Source organism: Rhinatrema bivittatum, chromosome 2 (assembly GCF_901001135.1).
Source record: "Rhinatrema bivittatum chromosome 2, aRhiBiv1.1, whole genome shotgun sequence".
NCBI classification, from domain to species: Eukaryota; Metazoa; Chordata; class Amphibia; order Gymnophiona; family Rhinatrematidae; genus Rhinatrema; species Rhinatrema bivittatum.
Genome location: NC_042616.1, coordinates 742,172,235 through 742,196,194, shown reverse-complemented (window position 1 = coordinate 742,196,194; position 23,960 = coordinate 742,172,235). Strand labels below are relative to the sequence as shown.

The window sequence follows — 23,960 nt, the reverse complement described above, 5'->3', positions numbered from 1 at the left end:
ACAAATTCCAGAGCTTAACTGTGTGTTGAGTGAAAAATAATTTTCTCCAATTAGTTTCAAATGTGCTATGTGCTAATATTGTGTTGCAAGAAGGTAAGCACTAACTTCAGAAGAAGCCCATTTGCCCCTATAGAATTGGCTGATAACCTGTTGATCACCTCCACTACAACCATGTTGTCAGATCAAAATATAAAGCTGGCTCAGACCAAACTCCCTCCCCATAATATTAAGGCCACCCCTATAGGGAACAATTCCAAAAGATGCAAAAAGATTGCATATCAATTGCTAGTTGGTATCCAGAGGCTTGCATCATTTGGTCATGTATCACCCTCAGACGTATCTGGAGAGAGGGGCTTTCTCACCAGGTAGTTGATAGGGTAAAGCATTAGAACAACAGATGGATGCGCAGATTTATGCACATGCCCATTGTATAGGAGCTTTAGATACCCCACAATCTAGTAGAAGAAAGCTTCTCTGGGTTGTTCTGTCCAGATGAGGGTGCAATTGTAGGACATAGACTGAGACATTTTTAACAGTAGCATTCAAGAAGTGTTAGAGTTACTGCTGGATAGGGATGGCTGCAGCGGTTGGAGGCGGGGGGTCCTTGGCAAACAAATTGTTACCAAGGGGGCAGTGGTGTGGTGACCAGCATTTTAGAATGGCCCCTTCCCCAGTCACTATGGTCGTTAGGACAAGGGCAACAACCCAGGGGAAGAGGAGGGGTGAGATAACTGTGGGCAAGTTGCCCACGTAGCAGTGAGGCAGGAACCCCTGCACTTCAACGACATTCTGGGGAGAAGAAAAGGGGAGCCTGAGCAGCGCTCACCTGAAATCCTGTGACTTCTATGGTCCATACCCCTGCCTGGCAGCAACCCATGCAATATTATGGCTTCTACGGCCGGGTTTAAGTTTTATCAATGGCTTGTTGACTGATTGCATTGAGGCTGGTCAGCTAGGGATTATTGCAATATTGTTGTTATGCAGTTCAGGATGATAATTGTGTTAGCATAGATACAATTGATTTCTGTGTTGCTATTGTTGATGTTTCTATGCTGTGGCCATATATATTTTTTTTATCCATAACAAGCATTTGATTTCATCCTATTGTCTGTGTAGTTCCTTGCTAGTCAGGGCAAAGTTAAGAAAAAGGAGGGGGGGGGGGGGGGGAGATGGGTTGGCAAGAGGGAGGGCCCTATCCCTGCACATGCTGTATAGTCATGTTCAACTCTGCCCTGATGTAGTCTGAGTCTACGTTTCACTCTCCATCCGGCCAATGTATATTATGTCTAGAAATTAATCAAAGGACAACTCTTTCATCATAAAATTTGTTTTTCAAGCTTTATTCTTCTTGGAAAACCAAACTCCTTATTAAAAGAAAAAACAGTTTAATACTTTTCATATTTTCTTTATGTATGTTGTTCATTGTTTTCAGTTTTCTGGTGTCTGTAGGCCTGCTAGAAAGTTTTGTGGCATCTTCAATTTATGCAGTAAAACTTGAAAAAAACAAATTTTTAGCAAGGATTCACAAAAAATGAAAAGACGTGTTTGAAAAGCAATTTAAGGGTCCCCTTTCAGTGTCATTTGCCAGGCTACATTTGGACTTAGACTAATGAAGCCATTTGACTATCTGGCCATTCTCAGTGGCAAAGCCTCCCCACTGAATATCTGAGCAACTAACTTTACAATCTGGTCAGCAGCTGAATATAGATTTCTTAGTCGGCTTGCATTAAATAAAATAGTATGTTCATGCTGTTCTCCTGGATGACAACTCAAAAATACATTAGCTAAACAGAATGATCATGTTATTTCCAGTCTTCATTATTGCAACTCCTTATATTTGGTTCTTTCCATTAAAAGTTACTCATAGGGTCAACCCATTCAGAATGTTCCAGATTGTTTGTTATCAGAAGTTAGGTTGAGGGACAGTATTTCTCATGTTCTTAAGAAGTTACATTCGTTACTTGTCTGCTTCCAGGTAAAGTTCAAAGCACTTATTATAGCTTTTAATGACTTGAATTGACCTGGTCCATGCTACTTGAAAGATTTATTGATTGCTTATGAACCATCTCATGCACTGAGATTGGCAGAGAGTGCTCTGTTATCAACTTCTCCATTAAAGGGAAGTGAAACTGGAAAGGAGATGGAAAAGGGCCTTTTAGTTTGCAATATAATTTCTTTGGAATTTACTCCCAAAAGAAATCTGCATGCTCAAAGCCTGCAACGTTATGGCTTCTATGGCCGGGTTTAAGTTTTGTCAAGTACCTATGCACTTTCTAGATGCCAACTGAAAATATAACTTTTTACTCAGGCTCATGTTGCGCCCGCTTAAGTTTGTTTGTTACATTGATTATTTCAGTTTATTATTTCTATTTTTTAATTGATATTTTAAGTTTGATTATATATAATGCTGTTACTCACCTTATGCACATGCATGGGATTATTATTAAAGTATTATTATTATTTACTGAATACAAACTAAATAGAATGATCATGTTAAACTAAGCATGTGCAATTCTTTTGTCCTCTTGGTTCTTCCTGCTGGAGTAACCAAGAAAGTATGGCATATGAACAGTGCAGAAGGAAGAAGAGGGAGACCTACTACACTCCAAGTGAGGGGGTCAAAGGAAAGTGGAGAGTTCTAGATAAGCAGAAAACTGACCTGACTGTGTGTTTAGAACTCTCTGTCTTCTGTGTCTGTAAGGATCTTCGAGGAGAGGTATGAGAAGATTTAATTCAAGACAGAAGGGATCAGGCAAAGGGGAGACCCAGGGAAGAATCTGGCTGCCCTGAATCCATTCCACCCTTTATGACCGCTCTATACTTTATGCATCATAATGGCTACACTATAGAATCTGTTACTGCCCCAGCATAGGTCACAGACATAAGCTCTGGACTCAAACCAAAACAACTGATAAGCTCAAGAAAGGTTCTGAGGCTCAGATTGCTCTTTATCCTCAAGTCTTTTAATGCCTACAGCACTGTTTCCTAAATCTCTCCTGAAGGTGTACCTAGCCAGTTGGAATTTCAGGATTGCCACAATGAATATACATGAGACCGATTTGCCTACAGTGAGTCTCCAATGTATGCACATCTATCTCATGCATATTCATTCGTTATGGATATCCTGAAAACCAGACCAATTAGGTGCACCTCTAAGAGAGGATTGTGAAACCCAGGCTTACAGTATCTTTGGTCACTTTAAAATGTCAATGACAGCAGAGACATTTGTCCTCTGGCAACCAATTGCTTGGAAATACATTTGCCTTGTGTAAAGAAAATAATGTATTCTTGAAGTGCTCAACTGTGTATCAGTTTGTCTTTTCTATCACCTTTTCTCTTTCATTTTCTCCCTCTCATCTATGTCTCCTCTGGCCTGGTAGAGCCCTGTGACAGTGTTCATATATTTGAGAGGAGGGAAAATCCAGGAGGGGGTGCACTGTTAATTCACGTGCCACCCAGAAGGAGCCCCCCACTGCTGGGAAGAGGCCCACTGCTTTTGTGACTAGCCAGGAGTGCAGCTGGGGCAGTCACAAAAAGAAATTCTGATAAACAGTTGTTTAAATTGGTTACCCTGGTTTATAAGTAAGATCCTCAGTACCTAAGAGATCTTTTGAATCCATGCTGTCCTACCTGCATTCTTTCAGAGAAGTTCACTTGTAAATAATTTGGCAGTGAGTGTTCTTTATCTCAGGTTCTACCTTATGGGCTGTTGTCCCATTAGCCATTTTGGAGTGTTTTTTTTTACTAGGAGTTTTTCAGAAAGCAGCTTGAAGCTTTCTATTTTGCTCAAGTCCGTTGCCTGCTTAGATAAATGTAGTCCAGTCACATTCTGTCTCTGATTTTATTCAGTATTGATTGTTTGTTTGATGATTGTTTTATTTTAAAAAGTATAATCCTTTCTGAGTAGAGCAGAATATATAAATAAATGCATTTAAATAAATAAATTCTAAAAGTGTTCATTGACCAGACTAACAACAGCAATGGTAACATTGATCATTGGAATCTTGTCTGAACCTTGTACATTGTGAGGTGCAGGACAATGCGTTAGGAGCCTCCATGATGTGTTACTATTTTGTTTGAGAAAACCTATTTGTATAGAGTGTAAGAATCTGTGAAAAACAAATGTGTTAGCTGTGTCTTGGCAAAGAGAACGGTGGTTGAATGTCCTTTAGATATGGCTAGACTGGGTCATCTCCTGTTCAAAGCCTTCATTTTTCACACTCACTGTTTCCCGTTAAATGAATCCTCTCAACAGCATGTTTGTTTGAACATAATCATGCTATGTAGCTTGCCCTTGGTAAGAAAAAGCCTCATGTTAGTAAATCAACACCAGCCTGAGGTAGGTATTAATGGGACAATTCTGACCTGAATAATTGCAAATCCTCCAGATACTTATTATTTGCAGACTTTGCATTCATTATCAAAGTAAAAGTTCATCCATGCTTTCGCTTTGAAAACTGCCTCAGGAAAATTACTCCCACACATTTATACCTGCTAATTTGTGTGGAAAGTTTTCTGAGAAAAAATGTGTCTCTTTTCGAAAATTAAAAAGTAAGAATGTAAGTGCAAGTCCTTCCCCAACCCTTCCCCCAGAAATGAGTTCTTTTCACTGCAGGTAAAGTTATTCTTAAGTTTGCCTCTGCAATGGGAGAAACCTTTTGCAGGTAAATCACTGTTTTATCCATGAAAATGGCCTTGGAAATTACCCTATCAATAGTGTTCATTAGCAAGGAATGTGGGAACACCTCATGAGATTTCTTCATTTGTATGGACATATATGTAAATCTGTGTATGCCCTTGCTAATGTGTTTTTGGATTTCTTTAATTAACATGCTTAGTAAGACCTTCAGGTATAGATCACCATTCTTATGTGCAATAAACTGTAGCATGCCTCAATGTGCATGCTACAGTTTATTGCTTAGGCCCCAGTATTTCAGGAACCATTTTTCACATAAATAATTTATATTATTGACATATAGTTATTGCTTTCTAATTCCATTCAACTTATGACCTAGATTCATCAAATTGCTATAAATATAACAGAAATAGCACCTGCAATAAAAAAAAAGAGGGCGTGTTTTTATTGCACATGCCGTTTCGGGCACAAGAGAGAAAAAAAGAGAGAGAGCACGAGTGAGAGGTCAATATGTAAATCTGCTATTTATACCACTGGTTTGGGGGGGGGGGGGTGCAGTTTTATATAAATAGAGGTACAAACAGCAAAGTTGACATCACTGAAGATTTTCTGTCATTTGGAGCGATGAAAGATAAAAGAGGAATTGATTTATACAATGTACTCTCTACCTAACTTGATGCACTCTCTATCTAGCTTCAATCAAGCTAGACAGAGAATACATTGTGCAAATCAACTCCTCTTTTACTTTCAACGCTCCAAATGACAGAAAATCTTCAGTGATGTCAACTTTGCTGTTAGTGTATGTACAACTGGCCCCCAAACCTACCCAAACCCCTAAAATTCACCCTGAATTAAAAGTGCACACTCTTACAGTGATATAAATAGTAAATTTAAAGATTGGCCTATCTGTTGTGCCCGAACCGGAATGTGCACTAAAAAATGTTTTGGTCAGTTACTCACAGCTAACAAGGGGACAACATACAGAAAAAAGGTGTAGTTATCTCCAGTGTTAAAACTCATATTGGTGTAAGTTACCCTTTCGTATTTGACTTTAGGATCTGCTCATTACCATTAACTCTGCCAAAACTCCTTCCACTTGCATAACTAATGTGATATTTGAATATTAGTATGTGTTGAGCTATTTAATGCATGCATTAGGGCCTTAATGCTAGCGTGAAGGCCCTAACATGAAATGATAAATAACCCAGTATGTTTGGCTGATAAACAAGTACAAATAAGTCATCACTTAAAAGAGTGTGACAGGATTTAAGATTGTAAGTAATACAGGAAACACTAATGACTTCTGGTGCCTTTCTTACAAAGATATGAATTCCAATCCTGGTTTTAGTTAGCAGAAAGTGCTGAGACTGATATTTTCCAATTCAAAATGGACAAAGTGTGCTGCTTGTAAGGTTTTCATCTCTAAGTGAGTGAAAAAGAAAGAAAGAAAGAAGTGATAACAAATATGGATTAGGTAATTCTACTTGATCTGAGTGATTATCTTACCCCCCCTCCAATCCCTCCCCACCCCCACCCCCACCACCATTTGTGGAAAAGAAGGAAGTATGGGGGGGGACCTAATGTATATGAAACAAAAAAAGGGAGAGCAGCTGTCTTGTCCATACCAGACGGGATATTAAAAATATTAGTGGTGGCAAAATAAATAAGGCAAAAAAAAATTATAGTAATGTAATATTCCTTCTCACAACAAAATAAAAGATGCTAGTAAAAGAAAAAAGCACTTGCTTTTATTTAATCAATAGTAGACAGAGACAGGAAAAATCATATATGACCCCCAAAGCAATTATTAGCAGAAGTATACTTTCCAAGGGGGTTAAGGGTAAAGTGGAAAAGGGCAGAGAGGATCTTGAGGAAAGGTAGCAGGAGGGAGAGAATCCCTAGACACAGGTAATAAATTTTGACACAAGTACTCTACATCATAACTTAGTTTCTGAGCTATACTCATGGGTCTCCTATTTCTTAAGCAGCTGCAGTTCTCTGAGATTATTGTCTGTATTCTTGAAGTGAGTTTGCAAAAAAATACTCTCTCTTTTAAATATGAAGTTTAAAAACTTCTTTCAAGCATACAAATATTGGATCAGTTAAAATTAATTTAGTACATTTTCATTCCATGCTTGGAAATGCTTTACTATTGGTACGACTTATTATTATTATTATTTTTTTTTTTTTTATCATTTCTGAAGTGCTATTAGACATCCATAGTGTTGCAAACCCTATGGAGTTTTATTTGAAATTACATGGACCAGCAGTTTTTTTAAATGAAAAGACATCAAAAAATCACAGAATTCCATGCTTTCTTTAGATTTTGGTATGCATTACTTGCTGAAACAAAATGAAAACAAAGGTTCCAATGAAAGCAAACTTGTATGGGAACCTTCCCCACCCCTCAATAAAATGAAACAAAGCAACATTTTGAGGTCTGCTCTCCCCTATAAGAGAAAACCAAACCTTTTAGCACGTAAGAAGGCATGCAGTCCACAGCTCTGTGATGACCCTTCAGCATCGCAAGGCATCAAAAGGATGGTATTAGGATAGGGGGAATTTTCCAAAGGTTTTACCCTCCTCAGTTACTTTTGACGACTCCGGATAAATGGTAAACTGTCACTCATGTTGCCCTAGGAAAATATATTTCATCTTTGAATTCCTTTATTTTGTCACATTCTTTAGGGATCCTTGATACTTTCTGTCATTTGTACTCCTTATTTTCTTGGCCTGTAATTTAGATCTTTGATCAAATATTCAATAACCCTCAACAGTCTCCAAGTTCAGGTCTCTAACTTTGAACAGCAAATCTCAAATGCACACGACACAATGTATTCACAAAACATATTTCACCTAACTAACAAGAACACCAGAAGTATTATGGCTCTTGCTTGCACTTAAAGTTTACTGTTGAATTTTGTAGCTCTCTGTGGAGGAAATATAACAGCAATGAATGGCACCATTTACTCTCCTGTGGGTACCCCGATGAGTACCCAACTGTCAAGACTGCCTTGGTTTGTTAGAGAGTACCTCCTGGGAATGGAATCTACATCAATTTTACTGTCCTCCAAACAGAACCAATATATGACTTCATTACTGTCTGGTAAGTAAGCGCTATCATGGGTAATTTATTATACTAGTAATGAGGCCATAAAGAATGTACAGATGAAAACCAAAAACTGGAGTCCATATTTTTTATTTAACACCCATGCTAGCTGTTGAAATTGAAAAGTAATTGTTTGAAGATCCTGTCAGTCACAATAGCCCTTCTTCATAAATTTTGCAACATGTTGTATAAATATTACAACAATAAACTTCGCTAAGAACTTAAACATGCAAAGATTGTTACTTTAATATGCTGTCCATATTAGTAAACATTTTTCTCCATTTGTGTCTGTGAGAGCAGGTCATTAATAAATCAGACCCATTAGCACTAAAGAAAGCAAGCCAATAAAGTTGTTTATTCCTATATGTGGTTGGAGAGCAAAGATTTGACTGTTAGTTTGGATTTATTTCATGCCCCCCATATATTTAAAAAAAAAAAAAATGTCAACCACAGTCATTCCTTAAATCTATAACAATTCATAATGGGCCAGATTTTCAAAAGGTTACGCGCGCAAGGCCTATTTTAAAAAGGCCTGGTGGCGAGCGTAAAGCCTCGGGACGCATGTAAGTCCCGGGGCTTTACAAAAGGGGCGGGGGCGTGGCAGGGCGAGTCAGTCTGGGGGAGGGGCGTGGGTGGGGAAAGAGGCTTGCAACACACCGGCCATTGCTGCTGTGTCGAGGGATCGCTTGCCAGCAGCCGGCCATTGCGCAAAAGGTAGGATAAAACTTTTGGGGGGGGTTAGAGTAGGGCTGGGGGGGGGGGAATGTTAGGGAAAGGGGTGGGAAGGTCAGGCTAGGGGGAAGGGAAGTCACTGGCCGCTCCGATTTCGGACATGTAGGCCGCGCGCGCATGTTATTAAATCTACCCCAATGTGTGTAGCCTCATGGTTAGAACAGTAAGCTAAAAACCAAGAAAGCCAGGCTTTGAATCCTGCTGATGCCCCCTTGTGACTGTGGACAAGTATTGTCACCCTCCATTGCCTCAGGTATAAACTTAAGGAATTATTTACCTACTTAGTTGAGTTTGATTTCTGACTCCATCCTCATGGCCCAGTTCAAGTTGCACAACAATTATCCGGCAATGCAGATGAAATATATTGATTTTTTTCAGTTTATCTACCTATTTAGATTTTTTTCTGTTGTGAAAAAACCCCACTGCTTAGTAAATCTTCCCCTTAGATCAGGGGTGATCAACTCAAGTTCTTGAAAGCCACAAACAGGTCAGATTTTCAGGATATCCAGAATGAATATGCATGAGGCAGATTTGCATACACTGCCTACACTGTATACAAATCTATCTCATGCATATTTATTATGTGTAACCTGAAAACCTGGCCTGTTGTGACTCTCATGGACCAGAGTTGGCAACCCCTGCCTTGGATTATAAGCCCTCTGGAGAAGGGAAATGCCTGATTGTAAATCACCTTAGTCTACCAATGCAAAAGGTGTGAGTTAAATATACAATACATTTCAGAAAAGATATACATATTTATCACCAAAAAATACATATTTAATTTTATGCCAAAATTTAAAAAAAATAACAAATGCCCAATTTCCTTGCAAAAAGTGGAATTAAAATGGGTGGAAATCTTGACCAGTTGGCCAGTTCTACAGTAACAAGCAATCTGTTAAGAACAGACAATATGAGAGCTCCTTTTTCAAGGGTGTTGAGCCCTTTAATTAAACAATTCAGTTGACTGACTCAAACCTTATGAACTTTGAAGCCTGCTTAAACAGTCAATGATATCTATCTCTCTCTTTTTATTTATCTGTTTATCTGACTATCTTTTTATTTAATAGAGGCTATAGGGTCAATTTTATAAGACCTATGCATGCAAAAGCTGGTAGATACGTGTATGTCTCGAGCCGGTGCAAGTCGCACAGATTTTTAAAAGCGTGCGAGTATGCGCACAAATCAAAAACTTAAAAAAGGGGCGGGGCATGGGCATGGTCTGGGCAGATCATGGGAGGGACATAGGCATTTCAGGAAGTTACTTTGAAATGCTCGCTTCAGTATTTATGCACACAAGCGTGTGCCGGGGTCCTCTACTGCGTAAACTTACTTGTGCTTTGGACGGCGTTTAAGTTTTAAAATGAAAAAACTAGGCAAGTCGGTTGGGTTTTGAGGGTCGGGGTTAAATGGGAGGATAAATAATAGAGGGGGATGAAATCCAATCTGCTAACTGGGTGAACTGGAAGCGAACTGGGAAAAAGGGCTATTGCGTCAGCACGCTTATCTAAAAATATCCCCCTAATTACATGGTAGAACCAGTATTTGCATGCACATGCACGCATCCATAGAAAATTGAGTGCACATGTATGCATATATAGCCAGTTTTATAACATATGTGCATACATGTGCGTATGTTATAAAATGGCTGCGTCTCTGCGTGCCAGTGGGCATATGCGTATACATGTTTACCCGCATGGCTGTTTGAAAGTTACCGCCCCAATAAGCATACTGTGAATTACGGTCCTGATCCCTTGGTTAAGTGATTTATTGTTTTTTTATTTGGATACCATCACCACAGCAGAACTCCATAGGATAAAACATCCTTTATATTTCATAAACATCAACATAAATAAGCATTCATGTTTAGAAATTAGCATTACCATAACAAGGCAACAGATAATACGTTTTTAGACTTGTAGTCAATATTGTTCTCCTCGCTGCATCACGTTTTATTGACCAAAATAGACTTGTTAAAATAATTGAGCAATGATAAATGCCATTTAATACAAATAATAATTGTATAGACATCAACTCATCTACGATACCAAGAAGATATTGTTTCCATAGTTAGATTGTGACAGTATGACATTTTATGCAGCAGGGAGCCAATTATGATTGTGTCAAATTAATCAAATTAAAAAAACAAAACAAAACTTTATGTCCATGCCTGGAATGTTATTGCATTCTTAATATGACTTTGCAAATGGCCCATAAGCTAAATGCCTATTAGTTTTCTTTAACAATTTCCAAACTAGGGAAAAGTGAGGGTAAGTGTTATATAAAGGGTACAGGCATAGATTTTTTTTTTTTATTAGAGTTGGGCTTTGTTTCCCAGTAAAATGAGGTTGGTGGCCTGAAGCATTTATTCTCATCAGAAAAGCATTGCACAGTTTGGCTCACTTCTGTACAATTTTGTGTTTTTATTCAGACAAATTCCAGGATTAAACTAGCAGAAGCGATTTAGATCAGAACCTTCGAGTGCTAACAGTGTGTGATGCCTGAACATAATAACCCTAGGAATTCTCAGTATAATTAACTGTTAACCTTTGTTAATACTGCACATACTGTAAATCATAATTATGCATATTTGAAGGTCTTGATCTGAATCTCAAATGCCCAATATATTCTTTCTTTCTTTCTTATTCAGTTTCTTAGTTTTCTGCTTACTTCTTTTTCTTTGGCTGCAAAAACATCTCCCCATGTCTATAGAACAGGTAATTGGAGATCCTTTTGCTGGCTGTACACTGAAAGAAGTCTTTTCTTAGCATCACCCCTGAAGTGACAATTATTTTACCTCTTTCTAGCTCTTGAGCATATCATCTCCACTTTGTTCCTGTGCCCCGTTTGATCTTTCTTTTCATTAAGAAAAAAAAAAAAGGTACATACGATATGTTCTTTTGGTATAACCAGGCATATTCATAGAAAGTTTGTCACTGATCCTTATCCACACACAGTAAACAAGACATTCATTTTAAAGGACATTTTACAAAATATGTGCCTATGTAAAATCAACCCCTCCAAAGCAAACTTAATGCTGAATATATAATTAATTTGTACTGGATATGTAATACATTTGTATGCAGATAATGATGATTTTTTTTTCTCTTTCTTAATTGTGTTTGGTAATTTTTATTTTCCCTAGGGATGGGCCTGACCAAAGCTCTCCACAAATTGGACAATTTAGTGGCAACACTGCCCTGGAGTCTGTTTATAGCACTTCAAACCAGATTCTAATTAAGTTCCACAGTGACTTCACAACAAGTGGCTTCTTTGTTCTCAGTTACCACGGTTAGTACTTTTAAATTACTTAGCATATCCATAATGTATGCTAAATAATACTATCTTTAGGTCATTTTTTTTAATAAAATTATTACTCCCAATATCTATCTAATGTAAAACAGTTTGTTTTATATATTCATCTGTCTGAAATTTTGTGTACATGTTCTTAAAGTTATTTTCTAATGAAACATAAATAATTTTTCTGCTGTGTGGAAATATATGACTAGTTCTCTCATTTCTCTCTCACTGCCTTCCCCTATTATCTGCCTAGCATGAGATCTGCTTTCAAAATAATTTTGCCACCTACAGAAAAAAGAGACATCTTTTGGAAAATAGTCTGTATATACAGGTTCCTAATACTCTCTTGCTGACAAGATACTTTTCCTTCCCAGTAATTGGCATTGTGTATGAAATTGAAGGGGGATGCTGTTAATCAATGTCAGATGCTGTTTTACTTGTGAAATAATTTCACAATTTGTATACAGAAAACCAGCTGTTTACTGTTGTAAACTGCTGGGGAAAACAAAACTCAGTCTCATATAGTTTAAATACATCTGTCAAACCATTTGAAACCACAAAGGTACAAGTCAGCAGTCAATGCAACAGGACAATTCAGTAACATGGAGAAAGGGTTTCATTTTTTGTCGTTTCAGCTCAATTAGAACAGACTTCTGTTCTAATTAAACCCCCATTTGCAAATAAGTACAGCACCTGGGTGTTTCACTTGTTGCTGGAATTGCTTGATTCAACAAGGAGGGATGGGGCTACAGGAATGAAAGACAGTGTTTAATATGAAACGTTAGAGGTTCTAGCAGAAAAAGAGGCCACCACATGCCAAGTTTACCTTGCAGGCAGGAATGGCTGAAAAACTTAGGGGCCAATGCAATACAGTGCACTCAGCCGAGCGCACTGTATAACTCACATTCGAACGCGGATTAAATAGGCACTAATCCACCCCTTAATGCAATAGAGGGATTAGGGCCTATTTAACACGTGTCCGACGCAGAGTGAATGCGATAGTGCTCATCACATGCAAATGCATGTGAATGAGGCTATTACTCATTCACTCCTCATTAAAAAAAAAAAAGTGTGCGTCTCAGTTGCACATTTAGCTCTCAGATATTAATGCCTGCCTGGAGCAGGCATTAATAGCTGAGTGCATGTAAAAGAAGTACAGAAAAGCAGAAAACTTGAGTCCATATTTTTTATTTAACACCCATGCTAGCTGTTGAAATTGAAAAGTAATTGTTTGAAAATCCTGTCAGTCACAATAGCCCTTCTTCATAAATTTTGCAACATGTTGTATAAATATTACAACAATAATAATAAGAAAAAAAAATACCTTGGCAGACCGCCGAGTTATGAAGACCGATGCCGGTAAACTCACCCGAGTTTATCGGCGTGCGTTTTCATTACTGGCAGACGGCTGGTTATGAAAACCGATGCCGAGTTTACCAGCATCGGTTTTCGTAACCGGCAGCTGTGGCGGGGTCGCGTTAGCAAGGAGGTGCTAAGGTCACACACGTTAAGAAAGTGGGCGCTGAAAAGTCAGCACCTGCTTTCCGCATTTAATATAGCATTGGCCCCTTATTAACTGGGACTGCCGGACAGGTTGAAAGTTCTATAAGAGTAAGAAGTCTTAGCAAAAATGGAGGCACTCAGGGTTTGTCTGGAAGACTAAGCATGGAACTTGAAAGGCTCACTATTAAAGGTAGCTACTTAGGTCATATTGTGATATTAGAATCATATTAGTATCTGGGCCTGACTGGCAGGCTGAAAGCTTTTCAATAGCTAGATGTTCCAGAGGGAATGCAGATACTCATTTAACTGGCTCTGCTGGGCAGGCTACACGGGGGCCTGGACCTAGGGGGCTGGATGTTTGGCAATTGCCCCTATAGTATTACTAGCTATTCAGATTCTTAGCTATGTGGCTAAACAGGGGAAAAGTGGGAGCTGGAGTTGGGATTGTGTATGTTTTCTACCTAATACGATAGAGCAGGGGTGGATTTAGGCATAGCTAACATGGGCACATGCCCTGGGTGCCAAATTCTGAAGGTGTCCACAAATTGTGACTCCACTGTTGTGCTCTGCTTTCCAAGGGGAAGGTAAAGCTTGGATCCATTGCCCTAAGCCATCTACCTTTGGGTGCCATTATCTAAGGCCAGCCCTGTGATAGAGGACAAAAGAACACAAGATTTATCCTAGAGAAGAAGAAGCCCGCATGTGATCTCTTTCGGTAACTTGAAAATGAGCACGCGGGTGCCCATGCATGCACCTATGGCTGTGTACGTGTCCTCCTAATTTTAACTGGTTACTCGAACAAACATATTTTGTGCATCTTCCTTGGGACTTTGTCGGCTTCAACATAGGCATGGAAGCAGATTTTAAAACACGCTTATGTGAAGACCATTCCCAATTTAACCAATTAGTCCACCAGTTTTCCTAGTCCATCTTCAGGTCATCCAGACTCCTCTGGTTCTTCAGCATGCACTCCCCCCAGTTGACCCAGAACCCTCATCCAGTCGATTTAGGCCTAAACAGAGTTTTATGAAGACTTACACCTCATGAGGAGAAGAAGTAAATATGTGCGGCTAATAGTCCGCCGTGCGCTGTGGCCACCAGTTTTAAATTATGGATTTATGCCCATAACTATTGACCCTGCCTGGAATGCCCATGCCTTGCCCCAACTCCACCCCTGGACATTTTTTTTTTTTTGTTCAAGCATGTTACGGTCCTGGTCACGACCGGGACCTTACCTGCACGCCCCCGGTCCCGGCGGCGAAGATTTTGGCGTCATGGAGCTCCCCTCCAGGACGCCCTTCCTCTAGGTGTGCCTGCGCGTGGAGGAGGGGCACTGAAGTAGGCCGCTTCCCACCGCGGTAACGTCAGTCGCCGCGGGACATTTAACCCCGGCGTCTGCTGCTTCTCGGGGCCTTGCAATCGGGTTCCTCCTTGGTCCCTAGTTGCTCCAGGCCCCGAGGTGTGCTCAGTGTTTGCCTGCTTGCCTGGTACAGAGCCTGCCTGCTCGCTACAGAACTCGCTTGCCTGCTACAGAGAGCCTGCCTGCCTGCTACAGAGCCTGCCTGCTTGCTACAGTGGCCGGGCCCCTACGGGCTCCTCCCGGGGGGGCTCTGGCCTCCGCTACAGTTCCTGCCAGGTTCCAGTTCCGAGTCTTGCCACAGTCCCTGCTTGGTCTTAGGTCTTCAGCCTGCTTGTCCCTGTTCCAGTTCTACTACTTGCCTAAGTCCCAGCAGCTGGGCTCCTAGGGGCTCCTCCTGGGGGAGCTCCAGCTTCCAGGGTGAAGACTACTGTCCACAGCCTGCCTGACATCCGCCTCCCGACCTGCTCATTTCGAGGGACATTAGAACACCTTATCCCAGTCTCTTGCAGGTCAGCCCAAGGGTCCACTAAAACAGCTTATTCACAACAAAGCATGTGTACATATGTATGTAATTTGCAGTTTTTAAAAATATGCATTGCTCATGCACAGCCAAGATACTCACATATATATTTGTTTTTTACTGCAATCAATGCTTTTAAAATTCACCCCTTAGTATAGATAGTATAACTGGCCATGCTTAATGAGCTAGATGGTCTTTTTTACATTCACCTGTTATAACACTGTGGTAAGTTATTTTTAACACCTTCTTCCTCAGCTAGGGAAGGAAGGGTCAGCAGTGGACAAGGGTTCATTTTATCAATGTAGGTGATGTGGGTCTGGGAGTTCAAGGCTGCTATGGCCTCTGTGAAATTTGATGATGGGGGTAGGATGAAATCAGGCAACAGTGCTACTTACTTGCATATCTTTAAAACTATCCAGATAAGTAGCAAGGCCAACTAACTTTAGATCTGCTTGAAAGCAGGTCTAAAGTTATCCAGATAATGTTGCCGGATATATGCGATATTCGACTAAGGTAACCAGCTAACTCTTCTCAGAATGTTCCTGAAATTTAAATAGTTATCTGGCTATAGTTTAGCCAGGTAAATGAATGAATATTCCTAGTTTGTCATTTAGAAGGATAATTTTTGTGTTATTCATCTAAATGGCTTTTGAATATGTACCCCATTATTTCCTAGGGGTTAAGATTTGGATACCTGTCAGACTAGTTTATGTCTATGGTCACTGGGTTATTGCAGTTGATGCTTTGCTATGTATTGCTGTTTTTAGGTTTGTTGTATTTTTATTCTTTTTTAGATTTCCTAGCTAAACTTGTTCTGTTGTTTATTATTCTTATGGGGCTGTTCCATTCCCTAACATTATTCCCATGTATTTTTCAGCAAATTTGGAGAAAATGCAATCAGTTTTTCGGTTTACCGATACATGATGAATTAGGAAATATCGTACAAATTTCCTAATTCGTCAAAACTGAATGCACATCCCTAATGGTTTGTCATTGCAAACAGAGTATGGAGAAGTCACACAAAGACCCGAGTTTTGACTTTCAAAAACACAGACTTTGTCAAAATGGGGACATATCTGGAGATAGAACTAGAAGACTGGGAGAAAATGGGAGAGGTGGAACAACAGTGGACCAAAGTAAAGGGAGTAATCATAAAAGAAACAAATCTATATGTTAGAAAAGTAAACAAAATTAAGAGAAATAAGAAACCGATCTGGTTCTCAAAGGCGGTGGCTGAAATAATAAAAACATAAAAAGCAGCATTTAAAAATTATAAAGCATCCCAAAAAGAGGAACACAGGAAAAAATACCTGGTAAAACTTAAGAACATAAGAACATGCCATACTGGGTTAGACCAAGGGTCCATCAAGCCCAGCATCCTGTTTCCATCAGTGGCCAATCCAGGCCATAAGAACCTGGCAAGTACCCAAAAACTAAGTCTATTCCATGTTACCATTCTAGTAATATCAGTGGCTATTTTCTGAGTCAACTCAATTAATAGCAGGTAATGGACTTCTCCTCCAAGAACGTATCCAATTCTTTTTTAAACACAGCTATACTAACTGCACTAACCACATCCTCTGGCAACAAATTCCAGAGTTTAATTGTGCGTTGAGTGAAAAAGAACTTTCTCCGATTAGTTTTAAATGTGCCACATGCTAACTACATGGAGTGCCCCCTAGTCTTTCTATTATCCAAAAGAGTAAATAACCGATTCACATCTACCTGTTCTAGACCTCTCATGATTTTAAACACCTCTATCATATCCCCCCTCAACCATCTCTTCTCCAAGCTGAAAAGTCCTAACCTCTTTAGTCTTTCCTCATAGGGTAGCTGTTCCATTCCCCTTATCATTTTGGTAGCTCTTCCCTGTACCTTCTCCATCACAATTATATCTTTTTTGAGATTTAGCGACCAGAATTGTACACAGTATTCAAGGTGCGGTCTCACCATGGAGCGATACAGAGGCATTATGACATTTTTCATTTTATTCACCATTCCCTTTCTAATTCCCAACATTCTGTTTGCTTTTTTGACTGCCACAGCACACTGAACTGACGATTTCAATGTGTTTCCACTAATTTGTTTTCCACGTAATTTGCAGTTTTTAAAAATATGCATTGCTCATGCACAGCCAAGATACTCACATATATATTTGTTTTTTACTGCAATCAATGCTTTTAAAATTCACCCCTTAGTATAGATAGTATAACTGGCCATGCTTAATGAGCTAGATGGTCTTTTTTGCATTCACCTTTTATAACACTGTGGTAAGTTATTTTTAACAACTTCTTCCTCAGCTAGGGAGGGGAGGGTCAGCAGTGGACAAGGGTTCATTTTATCAATGAAGGTGATGTGGGTCTGGGAGTGCAAGGCTGCTATGGCCTCTGTGAAATTTGATGGCCAGTGGCCAGTGGTTGGTGTTCCACCTTCACGGAGCGGAAGGATGGAGGGCTGCCATCTCCAAATTATAAAAAAACAAAACAAAACAAAGCAAAAAAAAAAAAACAGGGATGGGTAAGAATATGTAAAATTAACGGTGAGTTCATAGTCTATAGGTATTACCAATTATTAGGCTTGTTCAATATTTGTTGATCGTTAATGTGGCTTTCAATGCATAATTCACTTTCAATGCATATCCAGCATAGCTCTCTGCTTCAACAGCAGGGGAGAAGTAAAACTAATACTTCACTCTTATCCAGCATAGATCTCTGCTTCAACGGCAAGGGAGAAGAAAAACTGATACTTCACGCATATCCAGCATAGCTCTCTGCTTCAACGGCAGGGGAGAAGAAAAATAACCAATAAGGGCTGAATGGCATAGTCTGGGTAGACATATGGGTATGGGTGTAGCTTGCTTATTGCAGCGGTTGCTACCCCCCTGACTAATCGGGCTTGATGGTTCACTTGGGTACGGCTCCATCACTGCTCTCTACATTGATGGTGGGGGTGGAAGGGAAATAGAACCAAAGGTTACTAAAAGCCAAGAGAAACAGATAAGTATGAGAAAAAAAAAGAAGTGTGAAGCTTGCTGGGCAGACTGGATGGGCAGTTTGGTCTTCTGCCATCATTTCTATGTTTCTATGTTTCTATGACACCTAGATCTCTTTCTTGGGTTGTAGCACCTAATATGGAACCTAACATTGTGTAATTATAGCATGGGTTATTTTTCCCTATATGCATCACCTTGCACTTATCCACTAGAGATGAGCTTCATTTTTCTGGCTCGGGTCGGGTTTCAGTTCTGGCGCTTCGTGGGAAAATTATTTTTCCCATGGATCTTTTTTTGCAAAAAATGAAACTGGAACCCGAACCCAAAACTGGAAAAATGAATTTAAAAAAAACCCCACGAATCAGAAAAAATACAGCGAATCGGAAAAAAGAACCACACCAACACTTCACATTTACTTTCTTACACCCCCCCCCACACCATCCCAATCCCTCCCCAAGACTTACTAAAAGCTCCTGGTGGTCCAGCGGGGTCCCGCGAGCGATCTCTCCCTCCATGCCGTCGGGCTGTCGGGCCTGCTATGACTCAAAATTGCGCCGATAGCCCTGCCTTTATGATGTCACAGGGGCTAACTGTGCCATTGGTCAGCCTCTGTCACATGCTCCTACCATGTGACAAGGGCTGACCAATGGCACCGGTAGCCCCTGTGACATCATAAGGGCAAGGCTATTGGCGCCATTTTGAGTCAGAGCAGGCCTGACAGCCCAATGGCATGGAGGGAGAGATCACTCTCGGGACCCTGCTGGACCACCAGGGACTTTTAGTTAGTCTTAGGGAGGGATCGGGATGGTGAGGGGTGTAAGAAAGTAAAATTGAAGGGTTAGGGTGGTTTTTTTTTGTTGTTTTAAATAAATGTGCCCCTCCCCCTGCACTAATCTGAAAAACAAATTTTCCCCAAAGCTCGTGGAAAATCTGTTTCGTGGTTCAGGTCCCCCCAAACCTCAATGAATTAGGCAATTTCGTTGAAATTGCCTAATTCATTATAAACGAATGCACATGTTTGTTAGCCACATTAAATTTCATCTGCCATTTTGATGCCCAGGGAAGCAAAGAAAGTAATCAAGAAAGCAAAAAGTCTGGCAGAAGAAAGGATTGCCAAAGATGTAAAGCAAGGTGACAAAACATTCTTCAAGTACACCAGGGAAAGGAGAAAGGTCCAGAGGTATAGTGAAATTGAAAGGTGACCAAGAGAGAGAGAAAGGTGGAGAGAGATAAAGAAATGGCAGAACTATTAAACAAATAATTCAGTTCGATGTTCACTAAAGAAACCCTGGAGAAGGACCGCTGCTAGTTAACAAGACTGTGGAAGCAGGTGGAGTGGATGAAACTCCATTTAAAGAAGAGAATGTATGGGAAGAGCTAAGAAAACTGAAAGTGGACAAAGCCATGGGGCCTAATGAAGTTCATCCCAGGATACTCAGGGAGCTCAGAGATGTGCTGGTGGGTCCACTATGAGACCTGTTCAATAGATCCCTGGAAACGAGTATGGTTCTGAGGGATTGTAGAAGGCAATGGTGGTCCTGCTTCACAAGAGTGGAAGCAGAGAGGAGGCTGGAGACTACAGTCTGGTTAGCTTCACATCAGTGGTCAGAAAATTAATATAAACTTTGCTTAAGGATAGTGAACCATCTACAATCCAGTGAATTGCTCAATCTGAGATAGAATGGATTCACCATGGGAAGGTCCTGTCAGATGAATCTAATAGATATTTTGATTGTGTGACTAGAGAATTGGATCAGGGAAGAACCCTCGGATGAGTTACTTGGATTTTAGTAAAGCTTTTGATATGGTCCCACATAGTAGACTCATGAATAAAATGAGAAACTTGGGAGTGAGTGCTAAGGTGGTAGTATGGATTACAAACTGGTTGACGGATGGAAGGCAGCGTGAGATGGTAAATGGAATCTGCTCTGAAGAGAAGACGGTTCTAAGAGGCATTCCACAAGGATTGGTATTGGGACAAGTTCTGTTCAATATCTTTGTGAGCAACATTGCAGAAAGGATAGAAAGTAAAGTTTGTCTATTTGCAGAGGATACTAAGATCTGCAACAGAGTGCACATGCCAGAAGGAGTAGAGAGAATGAGACATGATTTAAGGAAGCTTGGACAGCAGTTGGGATTCAATGCCAAAAAGTACAGTTATTTATCTGGGGTGTGGTAATCCAAAAGAGTTGTATGTGATGGGGGGTGAAGGGCTGTTGTGCATGGATAAGAGAGAGACTTTGGGGTGATAGTGTCTAGCAATCTGAACATGGCGAAGCAACGTGACAAAGCAATAGCAAAAGCCAGAAGAATGCTGGGCTGCACTGAGAGAGGTATAACCAGAAAGAAAAAGGAGGTGATAATCTACTTGTTCAGGTTTTTTTGGTGAGGCCTCACCTGGAGTACTGTGCTCAGTTCTGGAGACCATATCTCAAAAGGAACAGAGACAGGATGGAGGTAGTCCAGAGAAAGGAGACCAAAATGGCGGTGGGTCTCCATCAAATAATTTTTGAGGAGAGGTTGAAGGTCCTAAATATGTATAATCTGGAGAAGAGGAGATGCAGGGGAGATATGACACAAACATTCAGCTACCTGAAAGGTTTGAATGATGCACAATCATCGACAAAGTTTTTCTGTTGGAAAGAAATCAGTAGAACTAGGGGTCACAAAATGAAACTCCGGGGACGACAACTCAGAACCAATGTCAGGAAATATTTCTACACAGAAAGGGTCGTGGATAACTGGAAAGCCCTTCTGGAGGAGGTGGTGAAGATAAGAAAGGTAAATTATTTCAAAGGGGCATGGATAAACACTGTGGATCACTTAAGGCTATAGGATATGAATGAAGAAAAGAGTCCATGGGAGTAACTTGCTGATGTGGCAGTTACTCCTCTTAACCAATAAGCCTTTATGCTGTTGATGCAACTCCATCATTTCTCTCTGCTTCAACAGCAAGGGAAAAAGAGGAAAAGGGGAATTAGATACAGACTGCAACCAAGAAGGACAATGAATTATACAGTCTGGGAAAACAAATAAGCATGTGAGTAACTTGCTTATATGGCAGTTACTACCCTTAACCAATAAGCCATTATGCTGTTGATGCAACTCCAACATTGCTCTCCATTGGGGAATTTGACTCAAACAGCAACCAACAAAGGTCCTGATTTTGACAGTCTGGGAAAATGATAATTATAAAGGTGGCTTGTATGGACAGTAGTTACAAACATAAGCTTGCTGGGCAGACTGGATGGACCATTTTGTTATTTTCTGCCATCATTTCTATGTTTCTATCTTTCTATGAGAGAATTGCAAAATTAACGTGAAATAAATTTCTTTAAAAGAACCCTACAAACATATCTCTTCCAAAAAGCTTTCCTAAACCAGGCTAGAAATATGTAGTCCCTTTGGCCTCCTGCCCCCTGGTAGCATTCAGTTCTTAGGTTCCTTGTTAGCAAAGTATTTCTAATCTGTATTGTATTTTTTATTAATTACTTTTTAAGTTTTTCTGTAATGTTTATTCCTTGGTTTTATCTATTATGTATGTTCTGTTGTACCTTGCCCTAAATGTAGGAAGGGCAGGCAACAAATGTTAAAAAATAAAAAAATAATTAGATAAACAAATGTAAATCTATCCTGAAAACAGAGACTTCATAATCTGATTCACATATGAAAAGCAATATCACTCAATACTGTGAAAGAGAGAATTAGTAATTGACTTCCGGCAATATGCAACACACCAGTCTTTTGGCCCACCCGGACAGTAGCTAATTGATATTAATTCTTTACTGGAGTTCCCTGGCTGTGAGCCTTTGTAAAATAAATAAATAAATAGGAAAATCCAGAGACTTGGGATGACACTGCCATTGTGGAGTAATCACTTCTAAGTACATAATATACTTTCCAATGAACTCATCATTCGCCAGATGACACATCCTCCATTATCCCTAACATAAAGGAAGCAGCACCTTGTTACAGCCCAATACATAAGACACCCAAGTAGGGGGGACTAAGGAGGAGTGTCACAAACTTCAGACTTGCAAATTCTAAACTGTCAGAGGTAATCAGGCATGATTATCCCTTGCTGATTCACTCCAGGTGCCAGGCTTCTGAAAGTGGACCATTTGGAATGAGAAAGAGAATCAGGAATCATATTCAACACCCAGAACATACTGACCCAAGTTATTACATTACTGCAAGCAATAAAGACTGGCACAGCAAACCTGATACCAATGGACACCTTTCCAGTTGCTTATTGACTAACACCCCAAGATTATTGAACCAGGATATACCATTTTTATCTCATAATATATATCACCAAATGTATTTATTTTATTGTATTTATTTGATTTAAATTCTGCTTTCAGCATTTCAGAGCAGATTACATTCAGGCTATGTTACCAAGGATTGCTAATGGGAACAGCTTCAAAAAGTGACATTCTTGACTCTAAAACCAGCCATGAATCAGGCCATAAAACCATTCACTAAGCTCCCTGAAAATAAACTTCAAACTCCCACTCTGTGATAACTCCAAGTCTTTGCTCTGCACTGAATCAGCCTGCAATGGGGAAACCCTAGAAATCCTTCACAACCCTTAGTACTGATGTAGCTAAAAGATTCTGTTTCCTTCGCATCTCCACATTAGAAGCAAACAGCTTAATAAAGCTCAATTGCCACAAACAAGACTAAGAATTCTAAGTAAGGATTGCCTGCGATTCAAAGTGACTTTCTTAATGGAGCGAGCAATATCTACCAACCTGCCAAGTTTCTGGACATTCTCAAAAGACAAACAAGCTGTTATTGCACCATATCTATCTCAATTCCATCAAAAGTTAACTATCTGGTTGAGCCTTCTATCTTAAGACAAGCTATCAGAACACCAAAACACTCAATTATGCCCAAACATCCCTGTAAAAGCTCCATGTAAGTCCCCATGTTCTTCTACCCCCATAAAAAGGAAATCAATGTATGATACTGTTAAGTCTGTGCTCCCTGACTGTCACCTGATGATCAAATATACTGAACATTTCAAAGCATGCACATGAAATGGAACAATTTATGGGTATGCACGTACTGAAATAATATTTCACCAAAAATGTAACCCATGCAATGGAAAAATTTCAGGATGCATGAGTAGCTGCTGAAAAGTAGTCTTAATGTCTGCTCTCACCATAAAAGCCTTAGGCCTCGAATGATGAACAAATGTGGCCATTGAAACATATGATGCATAATTCAGTGAAAACCTTTTGTGAGCCTCAAAGTCATTCACTAACCATCTTCCAGGATATGAAAGATTTATGATTAACCAAGATTTATCCAACTCCTTCTTTGCAGCCTTCACTAAGGGAGATAACTGCATTGCACCAAAAAGGGAATCACAAAGTGTGCCCTTGAGCAACTTTATGTCCATTTTTCCTTGACTCTGCCACTGCAACGCGTGGCGGGCCACTGCTAGTTACAAACTAAAATATCAAAAAAGTATGAACCAAAGCAGAGGAGCAAGGCACTCTTCTCCAACTCTCTTTACCCATGTGTCTCTGAAGAAAACCTTCCGAGTCCTTAATCCTTACAAAAACAATTAATAATGGGGACTGAACAAGCAGGACAGAACCAGAACAGGGAACTTAATGAACACACCCAAAATCTAACTCAAAATCCACAACCCAAGAAGGTGGCAGGCTTTTATATACCGTTAGAACACACCATCTGCTGCTCCCAGATGGAGGAGCCAAAACCCAAGATCTCTACTCACTAAAACCCAGGTTTTGAAAAGCCCGGCCCACCCCTTTCTTCTGGCCTGGCACTTCTGCTCAT

General features: G+C 40.0%; 1 protein-coding gene across 1 annotated transcript in view; it reads left to right on the top strand.

Annotated features, from left to right (window-relative positions):
- CSMD3 (CUB and Sushi multiple domains 3) overlaps positions 1 to 23,960 on the top strand; it is a 3,551,396-nt gene that overhangs the window by 2,839,687 nt on the left and 687,749 nt on the right. Inside the window, 3 exon segments of the mRNA XM_029591914.1 lie at positions 7,563 to 7,612; positions 7,615 to 7,742; positions 11,620 to 11,765. Of these exon segments, the coding sequence (XP_029447774.1) occupies positions 7,563 to 7,612; positions 7,615 to 7,742; positions 11,620 to 11,765 (324 nt within the window).